The sequence below is a fragment of the Molossus molossus genome, unplaced genomic scaffold (genome assembly GCF_014108415.1).
Source record: "Molossus molossus isolate mMolMol1 unplaced genomic scaffold, mMolMol1.p scaffold_m16_p_1, whole genome shotgun sequence".
Lineage (NCBI taxonomy): Eukaryota > Metazoa > Chordata > Mammalia > Chiroptera > Molossidae > Molossus > Molossus molossus.
The window spans coordinates 250,897,086-250,923,884 of record NW_023425344.1 but is presented as its reverse complement, the minus strand read 5'-3'; the positions used below and the strand labels follow the sequence as shown (position 1 = coordinate 250,923,884).

General features: G+C 51.1%; 2 protein-coding genes across 3 annotated transcripts; one reads left to right on the top strand and one right to left on the bottom strand.

Moving 5' to 3' along the window:
* LOC118619874 (cytochrome c oxidase assembly factor 8) lies at window positions 1-22,845 on the bottom strand. The gene is made up of 5 exons (XM_036246680.1): window positions 22,723-22,845; window positions 17,275-17,472; window positions 16,247-16,310; window positions 8,085-8,175; window positions 1-157 (listed from the first exon to the last, which is right to left on the bottom strand). Exons 1-5 carry the CDS (start codon window positions 22,843-22,845, stop codon window positions 52-54), a joined length of 582 nt encoding a protein of 193 aa, XP_036102573.1. The 3' UTR covers window positions 1-51.
* Window positions 22,846-23,169: 324 nt separating this feature from the next.
* BAG5 (BAG cochaperone 5) lies at window positions 23,170-26,499 on the top strand. Of its 2 annotated transcripts, none has more exons than XM_036240112.1 (2): window positions 23,170-23,215; window positions 24,911-26,499. In XM_036240112.1, exon 2 carries the CDS (start codon window positions 24,939-24,941, stop codon window positions 26,280-26,282), a length of 1,344 nt encoding a protein of 447 aa, XP_036096005.1. In that variant the 5' UTR covers window positions 23,170-23,215; window positions 24,911-24,938; the 3' UTR covers window positions 26,283-26,499. The 2 variants fall into 2 exon arrangements, with proteins under 2 accessions (XP_036096005.1, XP_036096014.1); XM_036240121.1 differs by lacking the exon at window positions 23,170-23,215 and adding an exon at window positions 23,578-23,698.
* Window positions 26,500-26,799: the final 300 nt, after the last annotated feature.

Below are 26,799 nucleotides of genomic sequence, written 5' to 3'. Positions count from 1 at the left end.
CTAGAACCAGCCGCTTCTCAAGGACGCCTGGAGTGTGGGGCAGGCGGGCTCCTAACTGTGAGTCTTCTTCTGTTTCAGCCTCAGCTTGTTCCAAACCCTCTCCAGGGCCACTCTTCCCATGAAGAAGGTGATGGCAAAGTTACGTTTGTACCAGTCCCTGCAGAGGAAGAGGACAGCACAGTGAAAGCCACACTGCCAGGACTGACTGGCACCCGTGCCTCTGAGCCTCGCTCCCAGCCCAGGGTAGATGACCAGGCTGCCCCCCCCTCTCCTCACTGCCTCCTCCTTTCTCAGCAAAGCTGAACTGTCCATCAAAGCCTCCCCACCTCCTCCTCCTCCCAGAATCACCCCTGGCTGAGAATGAGGCCCAACACTGAGAAGTATGCCCAGTGCAATGCCCCTCCTCCTGAGAAGTATGCCCAGTGCAATATACCTCCTCCTGAGAGGTATGCCGGTGCAGTGCCCCTCCTCCTGAGAGGTATGCCGGTGCAGTGCCCTCCTCCTGAGAGGTATGCCCAGTGCAGTGCCCCTCCTCCTGAGAGGTATGCCCGGTGCAGTGCCCCTCCTCCTGAGAGGTATGCCCAGTGCAGTGCCCTCCTCCTGAGAGGTATGCCCGGTGCAGTGCCCCTCCTCCTGAGAGGTATGCCGGTGCAGTGCCCCTCCTCCTGAGAGGTATGCCGGTGCAGTGCCCCTCCTCCTGAGAGGTATGCCCAGTGCAGTGCCCTTCCTCCTGAGAGGTATGCCTGGTGCAGTGCCCTTCCTCCTGAGAGGTATGCCCAGTGCAGTGCCCCTCCTCCTGAGATGTATGCCCAGTGCAGTGCCCCTCCTCCTGAGAGGTATGCCGGTGCAGTGCCCCTCCTCCTGAGAGGTATGCCCAGTGCAGTGCCCCTCCTCCTGAGAGGTATGCCCGGTGCAGTGCCCCTCCTCCTGAGAGGTATGCCCAGTGCAGTGCCCTTCCTCCGGGCCACTCCTGGAGGCTGCCGAAAGCTGGTTTTGGTTTTTGCTGAAGACTCCAAAGGGGCCCTCAGAAGCTGGGGCCTCCCTGAAGCCCAGGGGCCTTCTTGGGGAGAAACCGTCACTGCGTGAGGGGTGGGCTGCAGGCTCTGTGGAGCGTGGGGCCAGCTGGCTCTGGACCACTGCCAGCAGCTCGTCTGTCATGTGTGCCAGCATCACAAAGCTCCACGTCTTCTTTCTCAGGGTGATCTGGGCTTTTGTAAACTGCATGTCTGAAGAGATTTTTCCACAGCTCCTCTTCCAAATATTGGGATGGAGTTCACACAATCACAGGCCTGATCGCCTGTGAGTTATTACAGAACGTGCTCAAACTTGCAAATCACCCCATTGTTGGCAGCTGAACGGGCAAAGCTTGGAAAGTTTCCACAACGGAACCACACGTTCCAGACTCTCGGTGCGAAGTCCTCAGAGGCTGGGATGCCAAGCACCAGTGATCTTTGGCCACACAAGCTAACGTGTGAATGCGGAACTTCTACTCCAGACTGGACTCAAGAAAGCAGCAGCCAGCCTTGGCGGGTTTGACTCGGCGGTGAGAGTGCCGGCTGCAGACTAAAGGGTCGCAGGTTCGATTCCCAGTCTAGGGCACATACCTGGGTTGCAGGATCAATCCCCAGCCCTGGTCTGGGTTGTGCAGAAGGCAATCAATCGATGTGTCTCTCACAACATTTCTCTCTCTTTCTCTTCCCCTCCCTCCCTTCCATTCCACTCTACCTAACAGTTAATGGAAAAATATTCTCGGGAGAGGATTAACAACAAAAAGCAACAGCCAGAGGTAAAAACACCTGTTTTCTGGAGCCTTCGCATGGTTAGATATAAACCCTGTCCACATGAGAACGATTTTTACATTTCTATCCATTTAAGCGATGCTATAAATGGGAATCAGTGCCCTAAAAAATAAGAAAGGCTTCCAGAAAACAACAAAAACAGTATCCCATCAAGACTGAAGTTCTTGCCCTGGCCGGTTTGGCTCAGCGGTTGGAGCGCTGGCCTGCGGAACAGAGTGTCCCGGGTTCGGTTCCCGCTAGGGGCATGTACCAAAAAAAAAAAAGTTCCTTACTTAAAAAAAAAAGACTGGCCCTGGCCGGTTTGGCTCAGCGGTTAGAGCGTCGGCCTGCGGTCCTGAGAGACAGAGGTTCGGTTCCCGCTAAGGGCGCGTACCTCGGTTGCAGTTTGTCCCTGGCCCTGGTTGGTTGGGCGGGTGGCAGCCACTCGATGTGTCCCTTTCCCATCGATGTTTCTCTCTCTCTCTCTCTGTTCCTCTCTCTCCCTCCCACTCTACCTGAACAAAAAATGGAAAAATGTCCTCGGGTGAGGATAAAAAAAACAAAAACAAAAACAAAAACAAAAAAAAGACTGAAGTTCTTCTATTAAGGAAGAGCCAGAGCCACTCTGTCCACCGACACGGGACTCCATAAGGTGCAGGAAAGAGGAAGCGAAGCCCTTCCTGTTCCCACAGGGACAGCGCACGGAGGCCCAGCGGGCCGGCCCCTCCAGCGCCAGGCAGCACACCCAGCTTGTGGAGGGCGCGGAGGCCCAGCAGGCCGGCCCCTCCAGCGCCAGGCAGCACACCCAGCTTGCGGAGGGCGCGGAGGCCCAGCAGGCCGGCCCCTCCAGCGCCAGGCAGCACACCCAGCTTGTGGAGGGCGCGGAGGCCCAGCAGGCCGGCCCCTCCAGCGCCAGGCAGCACACCCAGCTTGCGGAGGGCGCGGAGGCCCAGCAGGCCGGCCCCTCCAGCGCCAGGCAGCACACCCAGCTTGTGGAGGGCGCGGAGGCCCAGCAGGCCGGCCCCTCCAGCGCCAGGCAGCACACCCAGCTTGCGGAGGGCGCGGAGGCCCAGCAGGCCGGCCCCTCCAGCGTCAGGCAGCACACCCAGCTTGCGGAGGGCGCGGAGGCCGGGGAAGTGGAGCCATTCCTGGTCTGGCTGGACACCGGAAGTAGTTCAGTGTCACTCCAGCACCACGACCTCTAGACCCTGTCTCCCTGCTCGATCCAACACTGCCACCACTGCACTTTATTCTTATTTGCTTATTTATTGTTGAAAGAATCAGATGCCCCTTTTATCCCCCATTGACACCCTCCTTCCCGCTCCCAGCCCCTCCTGCCTTCCCCAACCACTGTATTTTAGAGCAAATCTCAAACACCACATCCCATCATTTCAGCAATCACACCACTAGACACCGTGACCCCTTTCCTGAAAGCGTCATCACAGTGCCACCACTGCACCTGATAAAGCGAATGACTTATCAGTATGGCCCGACACAGCCACCGTCCAGCTTCCTGATGGTCAAAAACACCTTCTCACGGGTGTTTGTCCAAATCAGGAGGCACACACGGCCTGGACATTGCTATAAAACCTCTTAACCGCCCTGGCCGGTTTGGCTCAGCGGTTAGAGCGTCGGCCTGCGGTCCGGAGAGACCCGAGTTCGGTTCCCGCTAGGGGCACGTACTTCGGTTGCAGTTTGTCCCCGGCCCTGGTTGGTCGTGCGGTGGCAGCCACTCGATGTGTCCCTTTCACATCGATGTTTCTCTCTATCTCTTCCTCTCTCTCCCTCCCACTCTATCTGTACAAAAAAAATGGAGGAATGTCCTTGGGTGAGGATTAAAAAAAAAACACAAAAACCTCTTAACCTGTAACAGTTCCCCCTTTTTGTTTCCCAATTAGCCACTTGTTGAAACTGGATGAGTGTCCCGTAGAATTCCCAACATTCTGGGAGAGCATCTTTAGGCCAGCACTGTGAACACGGTCTCCTGGGACCCCTCACGCCCACACTATCCCCTTCTCCTGTAAACTGGAGCTCAACTGGGAGGCCTGCTGGGCTCGGGGTCTGCTTCTGGCAAGAACCCACAGCAAGGGCAGCCGGCCCCCTCAGTGCGGATCAGCCTGACCACCCACTGCGAGGTCCCATCGGCTTTCCCCGTGTGGGGTTGGAGGGTTGGAAGATGGACGATTTGTAACCTTGTGTTAATGCATTCTCGCTATCTGGCCAGCTCAGGGCAATTGACTGCTTCATTTGCATGTGAATAAGATAAGGTTTGCAAGGGTGGACTAATGGGTCCTAGGACTCAAGAATGTCTGTTTGTTCTCTCTTTCCGCTGTAAAAAGCTAGAGACAAAACTAGGCTGTATAGTTTAGAGACACCATCTCAAGGAAATAATTTACATGAATCCACTTGTAACCTGGGGGTACCAATCTGCAAATAAATGGGACTGAGTCCTAAAATCTGGAGCATTTGCTACCTTGGAAACTCCTCCTCACTCCAAGCTGCGTGAGCTTGTAGTTTCATTGTGTTGCACCAATCCCAGCAGGCCAAGAGACAGCAAGGGGTCAGAGATGGCAAGTGGTGACCCCGTGATTAGGGTATGCAGCGGCGAGATTGGACAAGACCAGCAAGTGGTGACGCAGCAGTGAGACGAAGCAGTGAGATTCGAAGTGATCAGCAAGTGGTGATGCAGTGGTGAGATTCAACAGGACCAGCAAGTGGTGATGCAGCACCAGCAGCAGCATAACGGTATGCCTCACGGTATGCGAAAGGGAATGAGCAATCCGGGTCCAAAGTAAACTTCACTCACTCGAGAAAGAGTATTCTCGAGCCAGCGGCGCGGCTTGGGACAGCTGCCAGCATATCTAGTGTTGTGAGGGGTTTTCAGTAAGCAGCATGGGGTCAGGATTTACAGCGTTGCAGCAGCTGACTCAGGAGATCAGTCCCAGCATTGAGGTGAGGCGGCTCCAACCTCCTCTTCGGGAGGAAACTCTGGAGCCCCCCTCCCCATGGTCACCAAAGGAGGAAAGTTCCCCTTCCCCTCCTCCACCTTTTAAAGAATTCAGGCAAAGCATAAAGGAGAATGGTTTGCAAAGTTCCTTTACTATAGAAATGTTGGAGGGAATAACTGGTGGTTATCTGATGACTCCCTGGGTTTGGACGGGCTAGTAAAAACAGTGTTGACACCGCACAATTCACCGTGTGGAAGTTCAAATGGAGGGTTGGAGACCTCCCAGCCTCCATGGCAAGAAGTACCGGCCTGGATCTTATCACCACCACAGAATTAACCCTTAAGGATTCTGATGATGTTTGTTTAGTTCCTACAGGAGTATGGCCCCTTGCCAGAGGGGAAAGTAGGGCTAGTGATTGCAAGGTCTAGTTTAACAATAAAAGGAATACAGGTGATGCCAGGAGTAACTGACTCAGATTTTGAAGGAGAAATTAAAGTAATGCTTAAGGCTGTGTGCTTTCATGTATTAACACCGGGAACCCGAATAGCTCTTCTTTTGTTACCCTACTGGGTTCCTGGAGCCACCTCCACAATAAGAGGGATTGCAGGGTTTGGGAGCACTGGTCGATGTGATGTTCTCTGGACTGCGGCTATTAACACCCAAAAGTCCTTGCTCTCCATTAACATACAAGGGCAACTATTTTTTTTTTTAGTACGTGCCCCTGGTGGGAACCGAACCCGGAACTCTCTAGTCCGCAGGCCAACACTCCACCACTGAGTCAAACTGGCCAGGGCACAAGGGCAACTGTTTTCAGGATTAGTGGACACAGGGGCAGACATTTCTATTATAACAACATGGGAATGGCCTAAAGCCCCAGTACCCCTGCTAGTAACAGGAGTGGGAGGAACTCAAGCTCCTCAGCAAAGGACTCGCTCCCTTTCCTGTACAGGTCCAGATGGACAAAAAGGATGGATTCAACCTTATGTCATGAAGTCTCCCCTAAATTTGTGGGGAAGGGATCTTCTCTCTCAGTGAGGAATGGTTGGTTATTCAAACCCAGCCTTTTGGCTAGGGGTCACTGGTAAAATTCCCCTCCTTTCACTGGCCTGGAAGACAACAGAGCCAGTGTGGGTTGATCAGTGGCCCTTAAAAGGGGAAAAATTGTTACATGCAAACAGATTAGTGAAAGAGCAATGAGAAGCAGGTCATAGAGACCCTTCAGTCAGTCCCTGGAACACTCCCAATAATTCCTAATAAAGATGTAAAATGGAGATTACTACATGATTTGAGGGCAATCAATGCTATTATAAATCTAATAGCCAAAGATAGAAAAAGAACACAAAAACTGACAGGGTATGACTCTCAGATTCTACATTTGCCTCTTACTCGAGAACAATTTACCACTTTGATTTCCCAGGCAATAGACTTTCAAATAGCCTAGCAGATTTCATTGGAGAAATCAATTACTCTCTTCCAGCAAATAAATTCTTGCAAAATATTCCTCAGTTACACCTTAACCTGGTGCAAAAAATCAGTAATACCCCATTACCTGGGGCTAGAACTGTATTCATCGATGGATCAGGTAAGTCTCACAAAGCAGGAGTAGCCTCGAAAGAACATGAGGAGTGGAGAACTATCAGCAGCCTTGAGCCTGGGTCAACTCAGCCTGCTGAATTACGGGCTGCCGTATCAGCCCTTCAACATTTTACAGAAGAGCCCTTAAATATAGTTAGTGATTCACAGTATGTAGTTAAAGTGTTACAAAGATTAGAACAAGGCTTTATTAAGCCTTTAACTGATCAACATCTATTAACCTTATTTTTGTCTCTCCAAGCTTTAGTAGAGCAACAAAATCATCCTATTTTTATAACCCACATTCAATCTCATTCCACACTCCCTGGACCTTTAACACAAGGAAATCAATAGGCGGAGGCCATCCTAGCAACATTCCCGCCCAGTGAATCTAGCAGCTGGGCGTGGGTGAGTGCTGCCCAGACCCATTACTAGGAAAAGGTAACTTTCTGGGTCCATCATGCCTCTACATCGGCTGTCACTGCCTGTCAGCACCTACACAGAAAAGTGCCCCTGCACCTGGTGCACCTGAAGCCGTGCCCGGTGAGCCCGAGGTGCAGTCAGCGCAGGAGGTAGGGCAGACGATGCTCTTTGGATTTTCCCCTTTATTTTGTCAATTTTCAAAACCGTGAGTTGACTGCCTAGCAATCCCAGAGGTGACCTGAGAGCCTGTCAGAATCTTTGATTGCAAAGATGTTTGTACATTTGAGATATATATATATTTTAATGTTGTCATTGATTATTTAGAGGGAGATAGAAATATGGATGAGAGAGAAACATCGATTGGCTGCCTCCTACTGGGAATTACGCCCACAACCTAGGCATGTGCCCTGACCGGGAATCAAACAGGGACCTCTCAGTCCATGGGATGACACTCAATCCATGGGCCACACCAGCCAGGCTATGTGATATATTTTTAATCCAGTGAGGTCATTTTCTTTGGCGCCTGAAATGGCTTCATCTCCGGCCCATGGGAGCCCCTCCCAGTGGCTCCTGTGCTGGTGTAACATGACATCCCTGGCCTCGGAGCCTCCTTGCGTTCAGACCCGAGATATCTCAACTCCTATGCTGTTCTTCCCTGAACAGGCTTCTCCAAGGAGCCCAGGTCCGCTCAGTGGGAATGTCCAAGCCTAGGGGTGCAGACTGCTAAGGGGCTGCCATGCAAATAACTCTAAGCTGTCAATCTTATTTAAAACTGCAAACACAGCCCAGCCGGTGTGGCTCAGTGGACTGAGCATTGTCCCATGGACTGAGATAACCTGGTTCGAGTCCTGGTCAGGGCACAGGCCTGGATTGTGGGCTCGATCACCAGTAGAAGACGTGCAGGAGGTGGTAGATCGATGTATCTCTCTCATCCATGCTTCTCTTTCTCTCTAAAAAAAATAAAAATAAAAAATAAATTGCCCTGGCTGGTTTGGCTCAGCAGTTAGAGCTTCGGCCTGCGGATCAATGAGTCATGAGTTCGAGTCCGACAAGGGCACGTATCTCGGTTGCAGTTCATCCCCAGCCCTGGTTGGGTTTATGCGGGAGGCAACAAGTCGATGTGGTTCTATCACATTGATGTTTCTCTCTGTCTCTCTCTCCCTTCTTCCCTCCCACTCTATCTGATGATAAATGGAAAAATATGCTCGTGTGAGGAAAAAAAATCAATACAACTGCAAATACTAAGTTTACAGCAACATTTACCTTTAACATAAACATGAGTGTCATTAGACTCAGGTCAGAAAATAATCCTACCCAACATGGATGTGACAGCCAAATTTCTAGGCAAAAACAAAACACTTACCTATTATAATACATGTGCTTCTGAAAATTTTTACTTAAAAATTCCTTGTAAAAGTCAGCCATTTCTTCTGCATTCAATGTTGCTTTTTGACCTGAAAATAAATTTCAACTTATCAAACAAAGGAACCCACAAATAACTATTGATCTAAAACACGAATTTAGCAAAGTTACAGGATATAAGATCAATATACAAATGTTAACTGTATTTCTTTACACCAGCAATAAACAATCTGAAAATGAAGTTAAAAATACAAATAAAAGTCCTGGCCGGATTGGCTCAGCAGTTAGAGCATCAGCACACAGACTAATGAGTCGTGGGTTCAATTCTGGTCAAGGGCATATACCTCGGTTTCGGTTTGTCCCGGCCCTGGTTGGGTCGTGTGTGAGGCAACCAGTCAATATGTCTTTCTCACATTGATGTTTCTCTCTCCCCCTTCCCTTTCTTTCTCTCTCTTTCTCCCTCTCTCCCTCCCATTCTATCTGATGATAAACGGAAAAATATCCTCGGGTGAGGACTAAAACAACAAAATTCCATTTACAAAAGCAAAAGAATAAAAGATGTAGGAGTAAATTTAAGAGAGGAAGTGTAGCCCTGGCAGGTTTGACTTAACAATGAGCGCATCGGCCCGCAGAACAATGACTCTTGAGTTCGACTCTGGTCAACGGCACATACCCTGGAGGAGGTTCGTCCCTGGCCCTGGCTGGGGTGTGTAGGAGGCAACCAGTCGATGTGTCCCTCTCTCGCACTCACGCTTCTCCTTCTCTTCCTCCCTCCCTCTCTCCCCCTCCCACTCTATCTGATGATAAAACAGAAAAATAGCCTCAGATGAGGATTAAAAAAAAAAGAGAGGCCCTGGCCAGTTTTGCTCAGCGGTTAGAGCGTAGATCTGCAGACCAGAGAGTCCTGGGTTCGGTTCCTGCTAAGGGAATGTACCTCGGTTGCAGATTGTCCCCCACCCCAGCTGGGGTCGTGTGGGTGGCAACCACTCGATGTGTCCCTCTCACGTCTATGTTTCTGTCTCTTTCTCTTCCTCCTTCTCTCTCCCATTCTGAAGAGAAAGGGAAAAAAAAAAAAAAAGGAGGGAAGGCCAGTCCACTGAAACTACAAAACACAGCTGAGAGAAATGAAAGGAGACCCGAGTGAGTGGAGAGACACCCCACTTTCTTGCTTTTGAAGACTTAACACTGCTTGTTTGCTGGTGGCCTTGCCCTCCAGTACAGCGTCTGCTCCTCAACAGCTGTCGCGCCCACCTCATCCCAGCACCTAGCCTGGTCTGTGGCAGATGTCTGGTAAATGCATCAAGTGAGCCCTGGCCGGTTTGGCTCAGTGGATAGAGCATCAGCCTGCAGTCCAGAGAGACCCGGGTTCGGTTCCCGCTAAGGGCATGTACCTCGGTTGCAGTTTGTCCCCGGCCCTGGTTGAGGTCGTGTGGGTGGCGACTTGTCGATGTGTCTCTCTCACATCAATGTTTTCCTCTCTCTCTTCCCCAATCTGTCCCTCCTGCTCTATATGAAGATAAAAGAAAAAAAAAAAGTCCTCAGGTGAGGATAAAAAAATGAATGAGTGAATGAGTGAGGGAGTGAGTAAATGACGGAGTGAGTGAATGACTGAGTGAGGGAATGAGTGAGGGAATGAATGAGTGAGTGAGGGAGTGAGTGAGGGAATGAATGAGTGAGTGAGGGAATGAGTGAGTGAATGAGTGAGGGAATGAGTGAGTGAATGAATGAGTGAGGGAGGGAGGGAATGAGTGAGTGAGTGAGGGAATGAGTGAGTGAATGAGTGAGGGAATGAATGAGTGAGGGAGTGAGTGAGGGAATAAATGAGGGAGTGAGTGAATGAGTGAGGGAATGAGTGAGAGAATGAATGAGTGAATGAATGAGGGAATGAGTGAGGGAATGAGTGAGGGAATGAGTGAGGGAATGAATGAGTGAGTGAGGGAGTGAGGGAATGAGTGAGTGAGGGAATGAGTGAATGAGTGAGTGAATGAGTGAGGGAATGAGTGAGTGAGGGAGTGAGTGAGGGAATGAATGAGTGAGGGAGTGAGTGAGGGAATGAATGAGTGAGGGAATGAGTGAGAGAATGAATGAGTGAATGAATGAGGGAATGAGTGAGGGAATGAGTGAGGGAATGAATGAGTGAGTGAGGGAATGAGGGAGTGAGGGAATGAGTGAGTGAGGGAATGAGTGAATGAGTGAGTGAATGAGTGAGGGAATGAATGAGTGAGGGAGTGAGTGAGGGAATGAATGAGTGAGGGAGTGAGTGAGGGAATGAATGAGGGATGGAGGGAGTGAATGAGGGAATGAGTGAGTGAATGAGTGAGGGAGTAAGGGAATGAGTGAGTGAGGGAGTGAGTGAGGGAATGAGTGAGTGAATGAGTGAGTGAGGGAATGAGTGAGGGAGTGAGTGAATGAATGAGTGAGGGAGGGAGGGAGTGAATGAGGGAATGAGTGAGTGAATGAGTGAGGGAGTGAAGGAATGAGTGAGTGAGGGAGTGAGTGAGGAAATGAGTGAGGGAGGGAATGAGTGAGTGAATGAGTGAGTGAGTGAGTGAATGAGTGAGGGAATGAGTGAGTGAGGGAATGAGTGAGGGAATGAGTGAGTGAGTGAATGAGTGAGGGAGTGAGTGAATGAATGAGGGAGGGAGGGAGTGAATGAAGGAATGAGTGAGTGAATGAGTGAGGGAGTGAAGGAATGAGTGAGTGAGGGAGTGAGTGAGGAAATGAGTGAGTGAGGAAATGAGTGAGGGAGGGAATGAGTGAGTGAATGAGTGAGTGAGTGAGTGAATGAGTGAGGGAATGAGTGAGTGAGGGAATGAATGAGTGAATGAGTGAAGGAATGAGTGAGGGAATGAATGAGTGAGTGAGTGAATGAATGAGTGAGTGAATGAGTGAGTGAATGAATGAGTGAGTGAATGAGTGAGGGAGTGAGGGAATGAGTGAGTGAGGGAATGAATGAATGAGGGAGGGAATGAGTGAGTGAGGGAATGAATGAGTGAGTGAGGGAGTGAGTGAATGAATGAGTGAGTGAGTGAATGAGTGAGGGAATGAGTGAATGAATGAGTGAGTGAGGGAGTGAGTGAGGAAATGAGTGAGGGAGGGAATGAGTGAGTGAATGAGTGAGGGAGTGAGTGAATGAGTGAGGGAATGAGTGAGTGAGGGAATGAATGAGTGAATGAGTGAGGGAATGAGTGAGTGAGGGAATGAATGAGGGAGTGAGTGAATGAATGAGTGAGTGAATGAGTGAGGGAATGAGTGAGTGAATGAGTGAGGGAGTGAGTGAATGAGTGAGGGAATGAAATGAGTGAGGGAATGAATGAGTGAGGGAGGGAGTGAATGAGTGAGAGTGAATGAGTGAAGAAATGAATAAGTGAGGGAATGAATGAGTGAGTGAGGGAAGGAATGAGGGGATGAATGAGTGAGTGAGTGAATGAATGAACATGGCCCCAAGAGCATACTTCCTGAGGCCGCTCTGAGACATCTGAGTCCTAGCCAGGACAGGGGTGGGACAGGGTGGGACCGGCTGGCACAGAAGCCCTCGCTCCAGGCTGGCAAAACAGCAGAAGCCCCAGGTTCTACCGACAGGTTGGTGCCACCTTCAGACCTCAGTCTAGTTGGTATCTTGCCCGAACTGCCCCAGGCTGTCACTCACTAGAAAGTGGAAGCACCACCCTGGCCGGTCTGGTTCAGCGGTTAGAGCATTGGCCTGCGGACCAGAGAGTCCTGGGTTCGGCTCCTGCTAGGAGCATGTACCTCGGTTGCAGTTTGGCCCCGGCCCCGGATGGGGTCGTCTGGGTGGCAACCACTCGATGTGTCTCTCACATTGATGTTTCTCTCTCTCTCTTCTTCCCTCTCCCCCTTTCCCTCTATCTGAAGATAAATGCAAAAATACCCTCAGGTGAGGATTAAAAATTATAAAAGGAAGTAGAAGTGCCATAAAAATTGGCTAATCCCCATTTCACACCTGTGGATGGTGCTAGAGTGAACCTCAGAGTGAAATTATGTAAAAAAAAATAAGCACAGGAACATTCGAGATCTTGATTCCTGGATATTTCGTCAGTTTGGCTCAACTAAACTCATAAAAATTCCTTTTAAGCCCAGCCGTTGTGGCTCGCAGGTTCCACTCCTGGTCAGGGCACATGCCCAGGTTGTGTGCCCAGTCCCCAGTGGGGAACGTACAGGAGGCAGCAGGCGGCCAATTGATGTTCTCTCTCATCCATGTTTCTTTCTCTCTCTCTCCTTCTTCCTCTCAAATCAGTAAAGAAAAAAAAATTCCCTTTAAAAAAAAAAGAGAGCCCTGGCCAGGTAGCTCTGTTGATTAGAGCATCATCCCAATTATGCCAAGGTTGCAGGTTCAGTTCCCGGTCAGGGCACATACAAGAATCATTCAATAGCTCTGGTCGATTTTGCTCAGTGGTTAGAGCATGTACCTGGTTGTGGTTCAGTCCCCAGCCCTGGTTGGGGTCATGCAGGAGGCAACCAATAGATCTCTCTCCAGATAATTAGGAAAAATGTATCCTCAGGTGAGGATTGAAGAAAAAAAAAATCAACCAATGAAAGCATAAATTATAAGTGGAACAAAAAATTAATGTTTCTCTCTAAAATCAATAAACAATTTTTAAGATTTTTTCTTTATTGACTTTAGAGAGAGAGGAAGGGAGAGGGAAAGAGAGACAGAAACATCAATGACAGAGAACATTGATTGGCCGCCTCCTGCATGCCCCTCACTGGGGATTGGGCCCACAACCTGGGCATGTGCCCTGACCGGGAATTGAACTGGCGACTTCGTTGTACATGGGCTGATGCTCAACCACTGAGCCACACTGGTCAGGCAATAAGTAAATTGTTTAAAAAAGCAAGAGAGGGGGAACAGTAATTCATGACACATTTACTGGAAGCAGGTGGCGTTTCAGAAATGCCATCTGGCCTGGAGCAGCCTGGTCTCAAGGGCACCCTTTCCTCCACTGCACAGACACGTCAGCCACAGTGCTAGCCAGAGGCGAGACTTCCCAGGATCACCCGACCCACAGACGAGATTTAATCTGGGACAGGCAGCACTGGCCACGGTATTCCGCTGTTTGCACCTGAAATTAAGCCAATGACTCTCCTCCACTACTTGGTCATCCCAGCGGACACACCACGGGTGGGCCACCACAGCCTCAGTGAACCGCCACCACTGGGTATCAGACACTCCCCATACTTTCACGATGAAAGATAACACTACAAGGAACACAGCTAACTCTTCCCACGGTTCCTCTTGGCTTATTGTACTGAGTGCAGCTAAAGCCTCTGGAAAGGGGCTGAACGTTTTCCATGCCGGCCTCTGTGAGCCGGCACACAGCCCTGTGAGCGCGACAGGCAGGGATGACGTCTGGGTCTGCTTCAACCACACTGCGAGAGCGAGGGTTTGAGCAACTGTTCTCCTTGTGGTCACGTTGCCCATCCACAAGGGTTTTGCTATTTCTTTTTTTTTAATCCTCACCAGATGATATTTTTTCCATTGATTTTTAGAGAGTGGAAGAGAGGCAGGGAGGGAGAGAGGATGAGAGGGAGAGAGAGACATCGACTGGCTGCCTCCCGATGCACCCTTATCGGAGCCAGGGAATGAAATCTGCAACCCAAATATGCGCCCTTGACTGGGAATTGAACCCGAGACCCTTCAGGGCACAGGCTGATGCTCTAACCACTGACCACACCAGACAGGGAGGTGTTTTGCTATTTCCATACAAGTGCTAGGCTTTTCATAAAGTCCAGGCTGCCCCTCCTCTCTGCTGCCCGCGCCTACCAGCTCTTCCCGATGAACTCATCTCCTGGACTGACTTTTGTCTGCCTGGCCTCCACCCCCTGGTTTGTCAGGCGTGTGCTCGCACCACATCCAGCTCCATTTCCATGGCAGCAGCCACGCCCATTCTACACAACCCCCACCCTTGGGCCTCTGCTGCCCAGGGCACCACCACACTGGCCTGACCCCCAGGACAGCCTCAGGCTGGCTGCTTCCTCACACTTGGGAGCAAAGCAAAGAAGGCTAACAGTTGTGGCAGAGGCCGAAACATGAGGACCTGGTGTCCGGGGCTCCCTGTGGTGCCAGGTCAGAGGCAGGCCAAGCTGGTCCTGGGTGGCCCCAGCAAACTCCCTCACAGACAGACAGAGCAAAGGGAGTTGTCCCTAACACAGTGTTCCTCCCAAGAACACAGTTTACTGTTAGGCTTCCTACAACCAGGAATTACGGGCTTAATCCATGAATAACTAACTTAATTAACTTTTTCATCCACTTGGAATGTATTTGTATTATAGGGGGCATGGATCTAAATTTATTCTTTTGGGCCAAAAGTAGCAGCATGTATTACACAAATCTCTGCTCCCCCACTCATGCAGAACCCCTGCACTCCCGCCTCAGGCGGGTCGTCTGGCCCACTGAGTGACGAGCTTGTTACCCCCCACACACACACTTCTGTCCCGCAGCCTGGCAACTGTTTCAACAGCCGACAGATCGGGCATTCTTCACTTCCTGTGTCCTTTCTGAAATACGGTCTCTCCTGCTTTACTACCAGATTATCCTTAAATCGAATTTACAGCCAGCCGCTCGGCACTGTGATCAGAGTAGCTCTGTGGTATTGTTAGCAAGACTCAAAACGACCTCTCCAACCTGCTCAGATTGGTTTATCTCCAAAGCAGTTCCACGCAGGAGCCCCCCGACCCTACCTGATCCTGACCACAGACCTGGAGGCGGGCAGCCTACCTGAAGGATGCGGGTCTGCAGCTCATGCAGCCGCAGGCCTGGCTCCTCGGCTCACCACCATGGTGGGTGAGCTGAGCCGCTGGGCTCGAGCGGGCCTCTGGAGCCCAACCCTCCAGGCCAGAGCCCAGGCCCTCTGCTCACTCATTCACTGTGTAATTTTGGTTAAATAACTTGCCCTCACCTGTAACTGTTTTGTAAAAGTAACAGTACCTCCTTCACTGGTACCCGCAGAAAATAAAACTGATATATGGGCAAAGGACTCAGTGCAATGCCTGGCATAGACAGGACCGAAACTGTCTCTCCATGCTGTCCCGTCACAGCGCCACCCAGCTGGCTACAGCCCTCCAAGACTTGCCCACAGTGGGCCCTGCGGCCGACAGCAAACGATGGAGCCCAGCACGGGTCATGCCATGTCCCTTGCCCTTTACCTAGGAACCCAGGTGAGGCTGAGGACTAGCAGGGAAATGCCAGTGCCTTAGCCCAGTGGCCAACCTGGCTTTTGGAGTCAATGGCTTCAGATTTCTCACCAGAGTATTTTGACAGTGGACATCTGTGTAACACACAGCTCCATCTGTTTAGCATGGAACATTACTCAGGCCTAAATCAACAGCAGAACGTGATTCAAAGTTGTTTTGAGCACTAGACTGTGTGTGGAGGAGGCCAGCACAGTGGGCAGAGGGAACCTGGCACAGTCAGCATCCGTGGCTCATCAAGGCAGGGCATGGAGGATGGACACAAAGGGGGGACTCGGGGACAGACAGGGGGTACCCAGATGTCATTCTGCAGTCACGGGGGCCTAAAACCTAAGCTGAGCAGCAACTGTCAGATTTGGTTGTGGGCAGAACAGCCTGGCAAAGCTGCCAAGAACAGATCTCGGGTGGAGCTGAGGACAGCGGCCCCTACATCCTGCCCATCGCGTAGGTGTTTTCTGCGGCTGCTTTCACACAGCCGCACAGCTGAGGCGGCGGAGCAGACTCCCTGGGGCCCACGAGGGCTCATCTCCCACGCAGCTGTTCACAGGAAACGCTCGCCGACTCTGACCTAAGACTGCAGGCCAAGGAACCAAGGAGCACGTTACCGCGGCAGCAGAGAACAGTCTGGACTAGGGAGGACAGGCAGGGAGTGCCAAGTGCCGTGGATGTCGAGGGCACCTGCGTGAGAGGAAGGCCGGGAGAGACTTTGAGAGTGACGTCCTGCTTTCCACTCGTGGGAGCCATGGGACCACGACCGAGACCAGGAGCTGGTGTAGGAGGGCCGGAGGGCCGACCTCACCCACAGAGAGAAGAGGGAGCAGGAGGGCAGACAGCGGTCCCACTGAGCACCTCAGAGCGCCTGCCCCACGGCGCCGTGACTCGGCCCCTGAACTTTCTCTCCTTTTCATCTCCTCATGCAGTTGCTTAAACAAGAAAGAGAACCATCGAACTAACCTGATTCAGCTCTCGGTCCCAGGCCTTTCGCTTCTAATCTTGAGTGAATAAATTCTTCTTTTTCCTGTAAGAAGACAACTCTCAGAACCCCCTTTCTGTCTTCCTGTTCCTCCCCGGCCGGGACACAGCTCACAGTGTTCTGGAGAAGCCTGGTGTGGCTTTCCTGAGAAAAGGCCTCTCGGGGCCTGTTTTCAACCAGGGCTGAGATCTGGGTAAAAGTTTTGTGCTTGAAACAGGATTTGAAAATGAGCTGTCCAGGAAACTTTGGGAGGCACTGTTTGTTTACGAATCCACAAAATAAGATAAACACGCTCCATTGACTTAGCCCACTCAAACGATACACACGGAAACTGAACGCTCGTCTTCTAAACTAGAATGTTCACACTCTTTCTCATATAGTTTATTTACGATTACGCTGTTAAGGACTCTAAATTCTCAAGAAGAATGACACCATATCTCTCAGAAACTCACGTTTTCGTAAACGTAAACACACAGACACCTGGACTCAGTCCTCATCTAACGTTGTCCATAGTTTCTTGGAAACAACGTATACATAACTAGACCAATTTTGCCATAGGCTAGTTGATATAAACAAGAGTTAAGCCCTGCCTGGTTTGACTCAGTGGTTAGAGGGTCAGCTCATGGACCAAAGAGTCGCAGGTTCGATTCCAGTCAAGAGCATGTACCTCGGTTGCAGTTCAGTCCCCGGCCCTGGTCAGGGTCATGTGGGAGGCAGCCAGTCGATGTGTCTCTCACATTGATGTCTCTCTCTCTCCCTCCCTCCTTTCCACTCAATCTGAAGATAAATGGAAAAAAATATCCTCGGGTGAGGATTAAATAAATAAATAGATAAAAAATAAATAGGAGTTAAATTCCTAGGGTATCCCATCTGTGTTACAAGGAAAAGACACTGAACCAAAAGCTTCCAGAATGTGCGGTAACTGAAAGGCGAAGCAAACGCTAGAGACTTAGCGCCCCCATGTGGCCGCCTGTGTTATTGCTCTTCCTGACGTGACACCTAAACTTACCTTGCGGAAAGTCAGATTCTGTTTGGCCCAGAACTGTTGGTTCCATTCTTGCGTTTCTTGTCTTAGTTCTCTGAGCTTTTGTTCCGATGGTGATTCGTCTTCAGGGACATAAAAGTGAATGGGTCGAAGGTTTGAATATTTATCTGGGGGTCCTATCCAGTCATGGCAAGACTTCCTTGGAGGACAGAACCTCGAGACCTTGAACAAAATGCACAGGGTTAACATGCAACTAAACGAATCTCTAGTGTTGTAAAAGGAACAGTCCAGGTTGGTGCAAGTCCCTCATTAGTGTCCTCTTTTTAGCTCAGTGGCTGAGCATCTACCCATGGACCAAGAGGCCACTGGTTCGATTCCCAGTCAGGGTACATGCCTGGGTTGTGGACCTGATCCCCAGTGGGGAGCAGGAGGCAGCCAATCGATGTTCTCTCTCATAGATGTCTCTCTCCCTCTCCCTCTCCTTTCCTCTCTCTTTAAATTCAATAAAGAAAAAAAATGTTTTAATCAATAAAGAATATTATATATAAAAAAAGACACTCTGACCCTGGCTGGTTTGGCTCAGCGGCTGGAGCTTCAGCCTGTGGACCAGAGAGTTCCGGGTTTGGTTCCTGCTAGGGGCACGTACCAGAAAAACAGACACTCTGAAGAAAGTGAAGACAAACCCCACACTGAAGAAAATATATGCAACTCTGGAGAAGGTCTTGTTCCCAGAATATATAAACACTTCTCAAAACACAAAAATAAGAACACAGACAAGCCAATTAAAAAATGGGCTTTTTCTCCCCTCCCCCCTTTTTTGAATGGAAGGGTGCCTGTTAAGATTAAAATTAGATATGTTGGATTGATATTCTCACGTGTTCAGTGTGGAAAACAAAACAAGTACATGCTTTAGAGGCAACAACAATGAAATCTTTTTGAAATGTGTATTATCACTTAATAAAATAACTAGTTCTAAAAAAAATGGGCAAAATATCTAAATACACATTCCTCTGAAGATATAGAGAGAGCAAATAAAACATGTTTAACATCAATAATCATTAGGGAAATGCGAATCAAAACCTCAGTGAAAAAAACATTTTAACAGCCCCAGTGAGAGCCCTGGCTGGTGGCGCAGTGGCAGAGCACCGGCCTGTGCAGGAGGCAGAAGGTCCCAGCCGATGTGCCGTCTGCCTGTTCTGCCCCTTCCAGAGCTGCACCATCTTTTCTTCTCACAGGGCCCCTACCAGGAAATGTTCAAGGAGCCCTCCCAACAATTCCCAGCTGTCCCAGCTACCGCACACCACAAAGGAAGCTCGGAGGCACCGGAGGCTAGTGACTTTCCAGATTCATCTCCTAGCTCCTGCTGAGACACTGCTTTACAGGTGAACTCTGGGAAGGACTCCAGTAGTCCTATGTTCCATTATAACTTGAGATCTGAGCTCGACTGTTGCAGAGGAACCTCCTCTGTGCTCCCCTATAAAAAGATCATCTTTGTTTGCCCAAGAACTGCTATTTAAAAGGGAAAAGGGACTTGAGGGAGGAATAAGTCCTTTTGTAAAAGGAAAAAACCCCTTTGAAGTTTGAATAATTCCTGTAATTTATGGTTCTTACAGCATAAGCATCTTATACTTAAGCGTGGAGCGGCAGGGAGGAGGGCAGGGTCTCGGAGACGGGGCATGCTGGAACCTAACAGTTTCCTCCTCCTTGAGGCCCGGGGCATGTTCCTACCTGCCAGACTGTGCTTCTGTTACCTTGTCTGAGGGAGCTAACCTTCCAGTATAAACTGCCAGGCTGGGCAGCCTCACACTGGGCTTCTCCCTGTGCAGCCCCACAGCCTGGCCTGGCTCCCATCCCGTCCCTCTGCTCTACTGAAGGTTCCTGAGGTCTTCCAGCACACGCCCACCTGGGCCACCCCTCTAGTGGCCAGGACTTAGCGGAGACCTTTCCCCAACACCCTCTTTCCCACAAGTGCCGTACACAACACACATCACATCTGAGTATGGTCGCATTGCCGGCCACTGGGAAAGCCACCAGGCCACGATGAGAGGAACAAAACCAGGCACGACTTAGTGTTCCTGCAGGTGTTCTTGGTCTACAGTCCCACTCCTCTGAGATGGGAACTGAAAGTCTTTTCCCCCTGGAGGGTGGAGACCCCAGCCTCCTATCCTACCAGATGCCGGACAAATCAGCGCACCACAGAAAAGGACCAGTATGTCAGAACCCAGAGTGCTTTATGTAAGGAGAACCAGGTTGGTTTGGCGTCAGAAAGCAATCAATCAGCCCTGGTCGGTTTGGCTCAGCGGTTAGAGCGTTGGCCTGCGGTCCAGAGAGACCCGGGTTCGGTTCCCACTAAGGGCACGTACCTCGCTTGCAGTTTGTCCCCGGCCCTGGTTGGTCGTGCAGGTGGCAGCCACTCGATGTGTCCCTTTCACATTGATGTTTCTCTCTCTCCCACTCTATCTGTACAAAAAATGGAAAAATGTCCTCGGGTGAGGATGAAAAAAAAAAAGAAAGCGATCAATCAGATGGAAGAACACACCACCAAATAAGTAGTCCTCCCGCCCCCCCCAAAAGTCAGCTCTGGCAGGTTTGGCTCAGCAATTAGAGCGTTGGCCTGCAGACCAAAGAGTCCCGGGTTCAATTCCAGCCAAGGGCACGTACTTTTTTGCGGTTAATGTCCAGCCCCAGTTGGGGTCGTGTGGGTGGCAACCAGTCGATGTGTCTCTCTCGTGGGTGTTTCTCCCTCCCTTCCTCCCACGCTATCTGAAGATAAATGGACAAATATCCTCGGGTGAGGATTGAAAAAAAAGGGCTGTGGGTTCCATCCCCAGTTGGGCACATACAGGAGGCAATTCTGAGAATTCACTAAGCTAAAATGTGTAAAACACTCAGAACAGTACATGCAAGTGCTCAGTAAATGCTGACTATCAGTATAAATGTCAGTGAAACTAAGGACAAGCAACTACGAATGCATGTATTGTAACCACTGGTACTCTAACTTGAGAGCTTTGTGGCTCCGTGGTTGGGCACTGTACCAGGTCACCGTTCCAGGTCAGGGCAAATACCTGGGTTTCAGACTCGATCCCCAGTAGGAGGCATGCAGGAGGCAGCTGATGGATGTTTCTCTCTCTCTCCCCCTCTCCCTTCTTCCCTCTGAAATCAATAAAAACAATAAACCCAACGATATAAACTACATAGATAAGGAATAAGCAGGTAGGAAGTAACTGGAGGACACTTCATTAAGAGCCGAGTTTCTAAGCTGGGTTTGGAAGGAAAAGGGTATTCTGTAATACATTTCTATTAAATAAACAGGGGCCTAGAGATCAGAGATGGGTATCAAAAGTGCAGGTCCTAAAAGCAGTGCTCCTTAACTCAGGGGAAGGACAAGAATGAATGAAAACTATGTAGAGTGAACTACACACATGGGGTTAAAGTGTATCTATTCAGACAAAGAAAACAAAAGAATTATGACCTGTTACTTTTTTTTTTTTATCCTCTCCCGAGGACATTTTTGTATTCATCTTCAGATAGAGCAGGAGGGAGAGAGAGAGAAACATGGATGTGAGAGAGACACATTGTCGAGTGGCTGCCACCCACACAACCCCACCGGGGCAAGGGACAAACTGCAACCAAGGTACGTGCCCTTAGTGGGAACCAAACTCCGGACTCTGCGGGCCAACGCTCTAACCACTGAGCCAAACTGGCCAGGGCATGACCTGTTACTTTTAAGAAGACCTGATATTTAAGATCAAAGCCTGAAAGACAACAATCTCTGGGTGCTGCAGGAATTTAATTACCCGTCAGGAAGCACACGAAGATGGGACCACACACAGGAAACATCAGCCGCCTTGGGCGAGAACTGTTCTTTTCCACCCATGGATATCTAGCATAATGGGGCTCACATCCTAAACACCACCACCAGTCATAATGCTAGACCTGGGCAAGGTCTGACTCATGGGTCAGCTGCTCCACTTCTCGGCATCATCACAATCATCACCTTTGCAGGATTATCCGCCCAACAGTGTGCAGCGCTGGCATCACCTCACTGGATGACAAAAGGCAGAAGAGGGCTCCTCCTGAGGTTCAGAGCCACGGTAAGCCTGGCGCCATCTGCTCTGCTGGGGCATTTTTAAAAAATTAATTAATTTATTATTATTTTTAAATCCTTATCTGAGGATATTTTCCCATTAATCTTCAAATGGGGCTGAGGGGAGAAAGAGAAACATCAATGTGAGAGAGACACATGGATTGGTTAGTTGCCTCCCACACGACCCCAACCAGGGCTGGGGACCCAACTGCAACCGAGGTATGTGCCCTTGACCAGAATCAAACTCGAGACTCTTTGGTTCGCAGGCTGACGCTCTAACGACTGAGCCAAACTGGCCAGGGCTTAGATTACCTGTCCAGTACCTTTCTGCCCAAAAAGCGAAGTATGGGGTGGGTTTCTAAGTTCTAGAAGAGAGGTGATAGCTGCCACCACTCTAACAGGGACAAGGCCAGAGTCCCAACATCTGGGGGACCCCTTGCCCTGGTAACTCCTTGTCTAAACTGTAAACTAGACAGAACTTCAAAGCCACGTTTATAAAAGAACGTTGGTCACAACAGACCAAGAGGAACGAAATTTTACAAGCAGGCACATTCTGGAATTCTTAAAACTGGCTCTGTTTTTCATCCTTCTTTGAACCAGGCTTTCCAGCCGCCCTCATTAGCCTGTTAGTGATGTTAGTATTTGTATGCTTCGTTTAAACGTTGTTATCTGCAGCTGTTAGTCAACACTTGTCATGGGAGCTGGAACAAAGGCCTGGGGTTCCCTTAAACAAAAGGTCCTTCCCTGCCCTTGCAGGACTGGCCCAAGGACCAAGGGTCGCGGTTTCAATTTCCGGACAAGGGCACCTACACGGGTTGTAAATTCAATACTCAATCCGGAAGCAACCAATGGATGCGTCTCTTCCACACCAATGTTTCTCTCTCTCTCTCCCCGTCCCTCCCTCCCTTCCACTCTGCCTAAAATCTAAAGGGAAAAAATATCCCCGGGTGAGTTTTAACAAAAAAACAACAAAAAGTCCTTCCACAAAGAAGTGCAGCTTCCAAACCCGCCTGCCAGACCCTAACGACCGGCGCGGCCCTTGGGCCGGAGCGTGCACACACGTGCACTTTCCAAAGGGCAGAAACGGCTCAACGTCAAACCCTAGGACCCCACGACCGAGTGGGCCACCGCTTAAAGAAGAGCACCGGTCCTATCAACGAAGCCCAAACACAGACGTGCACCTGCGCGCGTGCAGAGCTCAACCACAGGAGTCAGCCGGTGCCCTGCAGGAGGAACGGGCGCGGACCCACTCCGCCGACGCGGCCACAGCGGCCACAACGGGCGGACGCGGGCCCGGGGCTCAGCGGGCGCGCGCGGGGCACGCAGGTGTGCAGGGCGCGCAGGTGTCCGAGCGGCGCGGTCGCCCTCCCGGCCCCGCCGCTCACCCGGCTCGGCGCCGCATCCCTGCACTCCGCGCCGCGCTCTGGGGCACGCTGGCAGCCGCGCCCGGTGAGGGAGCGGCAGAGACGAGGGGCACGGCCGACCCTCAGCGCCCGCCCGGCCGCCATGGCCCATGACCCCGGCTCCCGTGGCGCACGGCAGAGTCGCGACGGCGCGCGGGGCTGCCTTACGGCAGGTCGCAGAGCCAGGGGGCGGAGCGTGGCGGGCCGACCGTGCGCTTGCCCTGCACGTGACCGGCTGCGGGGGCGGCGGGCCGGTGCGGTGGGCCCGGTGGCAGCTCTTTGGCCGCGGCCGTTCCGGACGGCTGCGCACGGCAGCCGGCGGCGAGCTCGGCGCGGGGCGCGGCGGGGCTCCCGAGCACGTTTTCCCAGGGAGGGAGGCGTTCGGCCCGGGGCGGGGCTGCCGGCCGGGCGACGGCGGGAGCCGCGGAGTCGCAGAGCGTCGGCGGCGGGGCGCGCGATGGCGCAGGTGGCACAGGTGAGCGCGGCGCGGTGGCTGCGCGGCCCTCCTCCCTCGTCCGGGCGGCGCGCCCACGCCCCCGGCGCGGACCCCGCGGGGCTCGACGCCGCCCCGGCCCCTGGATCCAAAGCGGGCCGGGCCGGTCTCCGAGCCAGGCCCCCGGAACCGGCCCGGCCTCCCTATCTCCTCCGCGGCTCTCCTTCCCCGCCGACTCCCCCGGCCCGGCCGTAGCGCCCCCCCCTCCCCCGCGGGCCATTGTGAGGTCAGGCCGGCGGGCGCGTCGGGGGCCCGGGCGACACGCCCGCAGCGGCCGCTGCGGCCAGTAGCTGCCGCCGCCACCGCCGGCCCCTTCATCGGCTGCCCCATTCAGACCTAGCCGGGAGGGGTCAGAGACATGCAGCTTGGGGCCCAGCTCCGGTACCGCGCCCCGTAAAGGGCTGATTTTCCACCTCGCCACTCACCTACGGGAAGCCAAGACCACACCAGCTTAGATCTCTCTGGGTAAAGTACTGGGAGGGAGGTGCGAGCGGGGGAGGCAAGAAGCCAGGCAGCCTGCCCTTCGTGGCCCCCAGAGGCGCGTTCCGGGGACACCTAAAGGGACCGGTTTCCATCAATATCCCATCCTCCTGCAGGGAGCTGTTTTGTAGAAACCCGGAAGCTTGAAAACAGGGTTAAAGCCGCTCTGAAGCCCTGACGGGAGGGCTAGGGAATGAGTAATTCATTGTTGACACACTGTGGGGGAGGGGAGGGCAATGCTAGGGTCTGGCGATACCAGGCCTCCAAAGTTCAAGATCGTGCCCTTAGCATAACCCTATTGCCTTTCCTTCGCTGTGGAATTTTATATCCCTGCAGCGAAGGTTTGTGAGGTCCTGACAAGGTGGGGGGAATGGAGAGGAACGTGGAAGTGAACCTTCTGAGGTGTCTGGTAACCACTGGAGGTGTTTGTTTCTCTTAGAGTTACTTTTTCCGGAAACTCGGGCACAGATAGCCTTTTGGCCAGGTGGATGCTTAGATAGTACTGTTAACCTCTGAAGGCCAGAGAGCTGCTGGTTTGCATTCCAGAAGGGGACTCTGCTGGTGCCAGAAAGCAGCTTCCAACGTTAAGACTAAGAAATGTGTGCCCTTGCCAAGCTGAGAGTTCAGACCACTTCATGCCAGGCTTGAGAAAATGTATCTGTTCCCTTTACAGGTGAAGGAACTTGACATTCCCAGGCCCAGAGCTCTAGCTCGCTGGACACTGCAGTCACCCCAGTCTGTTCTTGATCAGTGCCGTGTTTAGGTTATTTTCAGGAGCAGGAGCCGATTAGTCTCTTCTTTCTATACTTGAGCATGACTTCTCTGGAGTGCAATAATGACAAGCTCTTTTGAATGTAGCGTTTCACCTGCGGTCCGGAGAGACCCGGGTTCGGTTCCTGCTAAGGGCATGTACCTCGGTTGCAGTTTGTCCCGGCCCTGGTTGGTCGTGCGGGTGGCGGCCACTTGATGTGTCCCTTTCACATCGATGTTTCCCTCTCTCTCTCTTCTTCTCTCTCCCTCCCACTCTATCTGTACAAAAAATGGAAAAATGTCCTCGGGTGAGGATAAAAAAAAAAAAAAAAAAAAAAATCATGAATGTAGCGTTTCAAAATGAGAAATTTAGACTACGTTGGTATATGGTTACCATTCTGCAGAGACTCTGTAGTGTAATAAGTTGTCATTCTTGTCCTCTTTTAGTGCTGGTGAAACGGAACACAACCAGAGTATGGATATGGGAAACCAACACCCCTCTATTAGTAGGCTTCAGGAAATACAAAAGGAAGTGAAAAGCATAGAACAGCAAGTAATGGGCTTCAGTGGTCTGTCAGATGACAAGAATTACAAGAAACTGGAGAGGATTCTAATGAAACAACTTTTTGAAATAGACTCTGTGGATACTGAAGGGAAAGGAGATATTCAACAAGCTAGGAAGAGGGCAGCACAAGAGACAGAGCGTCTTCTCAAAGAGTTGGAGCAGAATGCAAACCACCCACACCGGATCGAAATAGAGAACATCTTCAGAGAAGCCCAGTCCCTGGTGAGAGAGAAGATTGTGCCGTTTTATAGTGGCGGCAACTGCGTGAATGAGGAGTTTGAAGAAGGCATTCAGGATATCATCCTGAGGCTGACGCACGTTAAAACCGGAGGGAAGATCTCCTTGCGGAAAGCCAGGTACCACACCCTCACCAAGATCTGTGCCGTGCAAGAGATCATCGAGGACTGCGTGAAAAAGCAGCCGTCCCTGCCGCTCTCCGAGGACACGCATCCTTCTGTTGCCAAAATTAACTCTGTGATGTGTGAGGTGAACAAGGCAAGAGGCACCCTGATCGCACTGCTGGTGGGAGTCGACAACAACGAGACGTGCAGGCACTTGTCCTGCGTGCTCTCGGGGCTCATTGCGGACCTGGATGCCTTGGATGTGTGCGGGCGAACAGAGATCCGAAACTATCGCAGGGAGGTGGTGGAGGATATCAACAAATTATTGAAATATTTGGATTTAGAAGAGGAAGCAGGTACTACCTATGCATTTGACCTGGGACAGAATCATTCCATCCTGAAAATAGAAAAGGTCCTCAAGAGAATGAGAGAAATTAAAAATGAACTCCTGCAAGCACAGAATCCTCCTGAATTGTACCTGAGCGCCAAAACAGAATTGCAGGGCTTGATTGGACAGCTGGATGAGGTAAGTCTCGAGAAGAACCCCTGCATCCGGGAAGCCAGGAGGAGAGCCGTGATAGCAGTGCAGACCCTCATCACTCACATCGACCTGAAGGAAGCCCTGGAGAAAAGAAAGTCGATTGTGTGCGAGGAGCACCCGTCGCACAAAGCTGTCTGGACTATCCTGGGACACTTGTCCGAGATCTTGGGAGAAGTTCTGTCATTTGATGGGAACCGGACTGATAAGAACTACATCCGGCTGGAGGAGCTGCTCACCAAGCAGCTGCTGGCCCTGGACGCCGTGGACCCACAGGGAGAGGAGAAGTGTAAGGCGGCCAGGAAGCAGGCTGTGAAGCTGGCCCAGAACATCCTCAGCTATCTGGACCTGAAATCTGACGAGTGGGAGTACTGAGGCCCAGGGCCCCACGTCCGCACTTCCTGTTCTGCACTTTACACACGTGTATGTATTTACGGAGAGCTTTCGGTTCACTGAACCTAAATGTGATTTATACGTGCATATTTCAATCTCAGTATTTATGATTTAAGCAAATTATATTCAGTATTTGCTGCTTTTGATGTCGCAAAACAAATACCATTACAGCTCACTGACTTTTCCATTTGGGTCATTATCTCTATGTTGTGGTGTTATTTTTTTAATCAGAAAATTGAATAGGGGCAGCTTTTGTAATTTTTAACTGGGTTGTGCAAAAGCATGAAAATGCAGCTATTTCAGAATCTAGAAATAGACGCAGTCTTACATAATACTAGAACTGTAGGTAGGGATGTCTTGGATTAAATAGAAGTGAGGTCCAAGCACAAAAGCAGTACAGTGTATGTTTCCATTTATGAAGCCTGATTGATCCCAACCGAGTTAATTCGGTGGGGTGTGTGTGTGTTTTTCTTTTTGTTGGATGGTCTGTTCTTTCATA

Bases quoted from the DNA above. Each gene is read 5' to 3' on its own strand.
- BAG5 (XM_036240112.1), top strand. From the start codon at position 24,939: ATGGATATGGGAAACCAACACCCCTCTATTAGTAGGCTTCAGGAAATA.
- LOC118619874 (XM_036246680.1), bottom strand. From the start codon at position 22,845: ATGGCGGCCGGGCGGGCGCTGAGGGTCGGCCGTGCCCCTCGTCTCTGC. The intron at 17,473-22,722 runs GTGAGCGGCGGG...ATTTTGTTCAAG, and splicing joins GGGATGCGGCGCCGAGCCGG to GTCTCGAGGTTCTGTCCTCC. The intron at 8,176-16,246 runs GTTAGTTCGATG...ATTTATTTTCAG, and splicing joins GGGACCGAGAGCTGAATCAG to GTCAAAAAGCAACATTGAAT.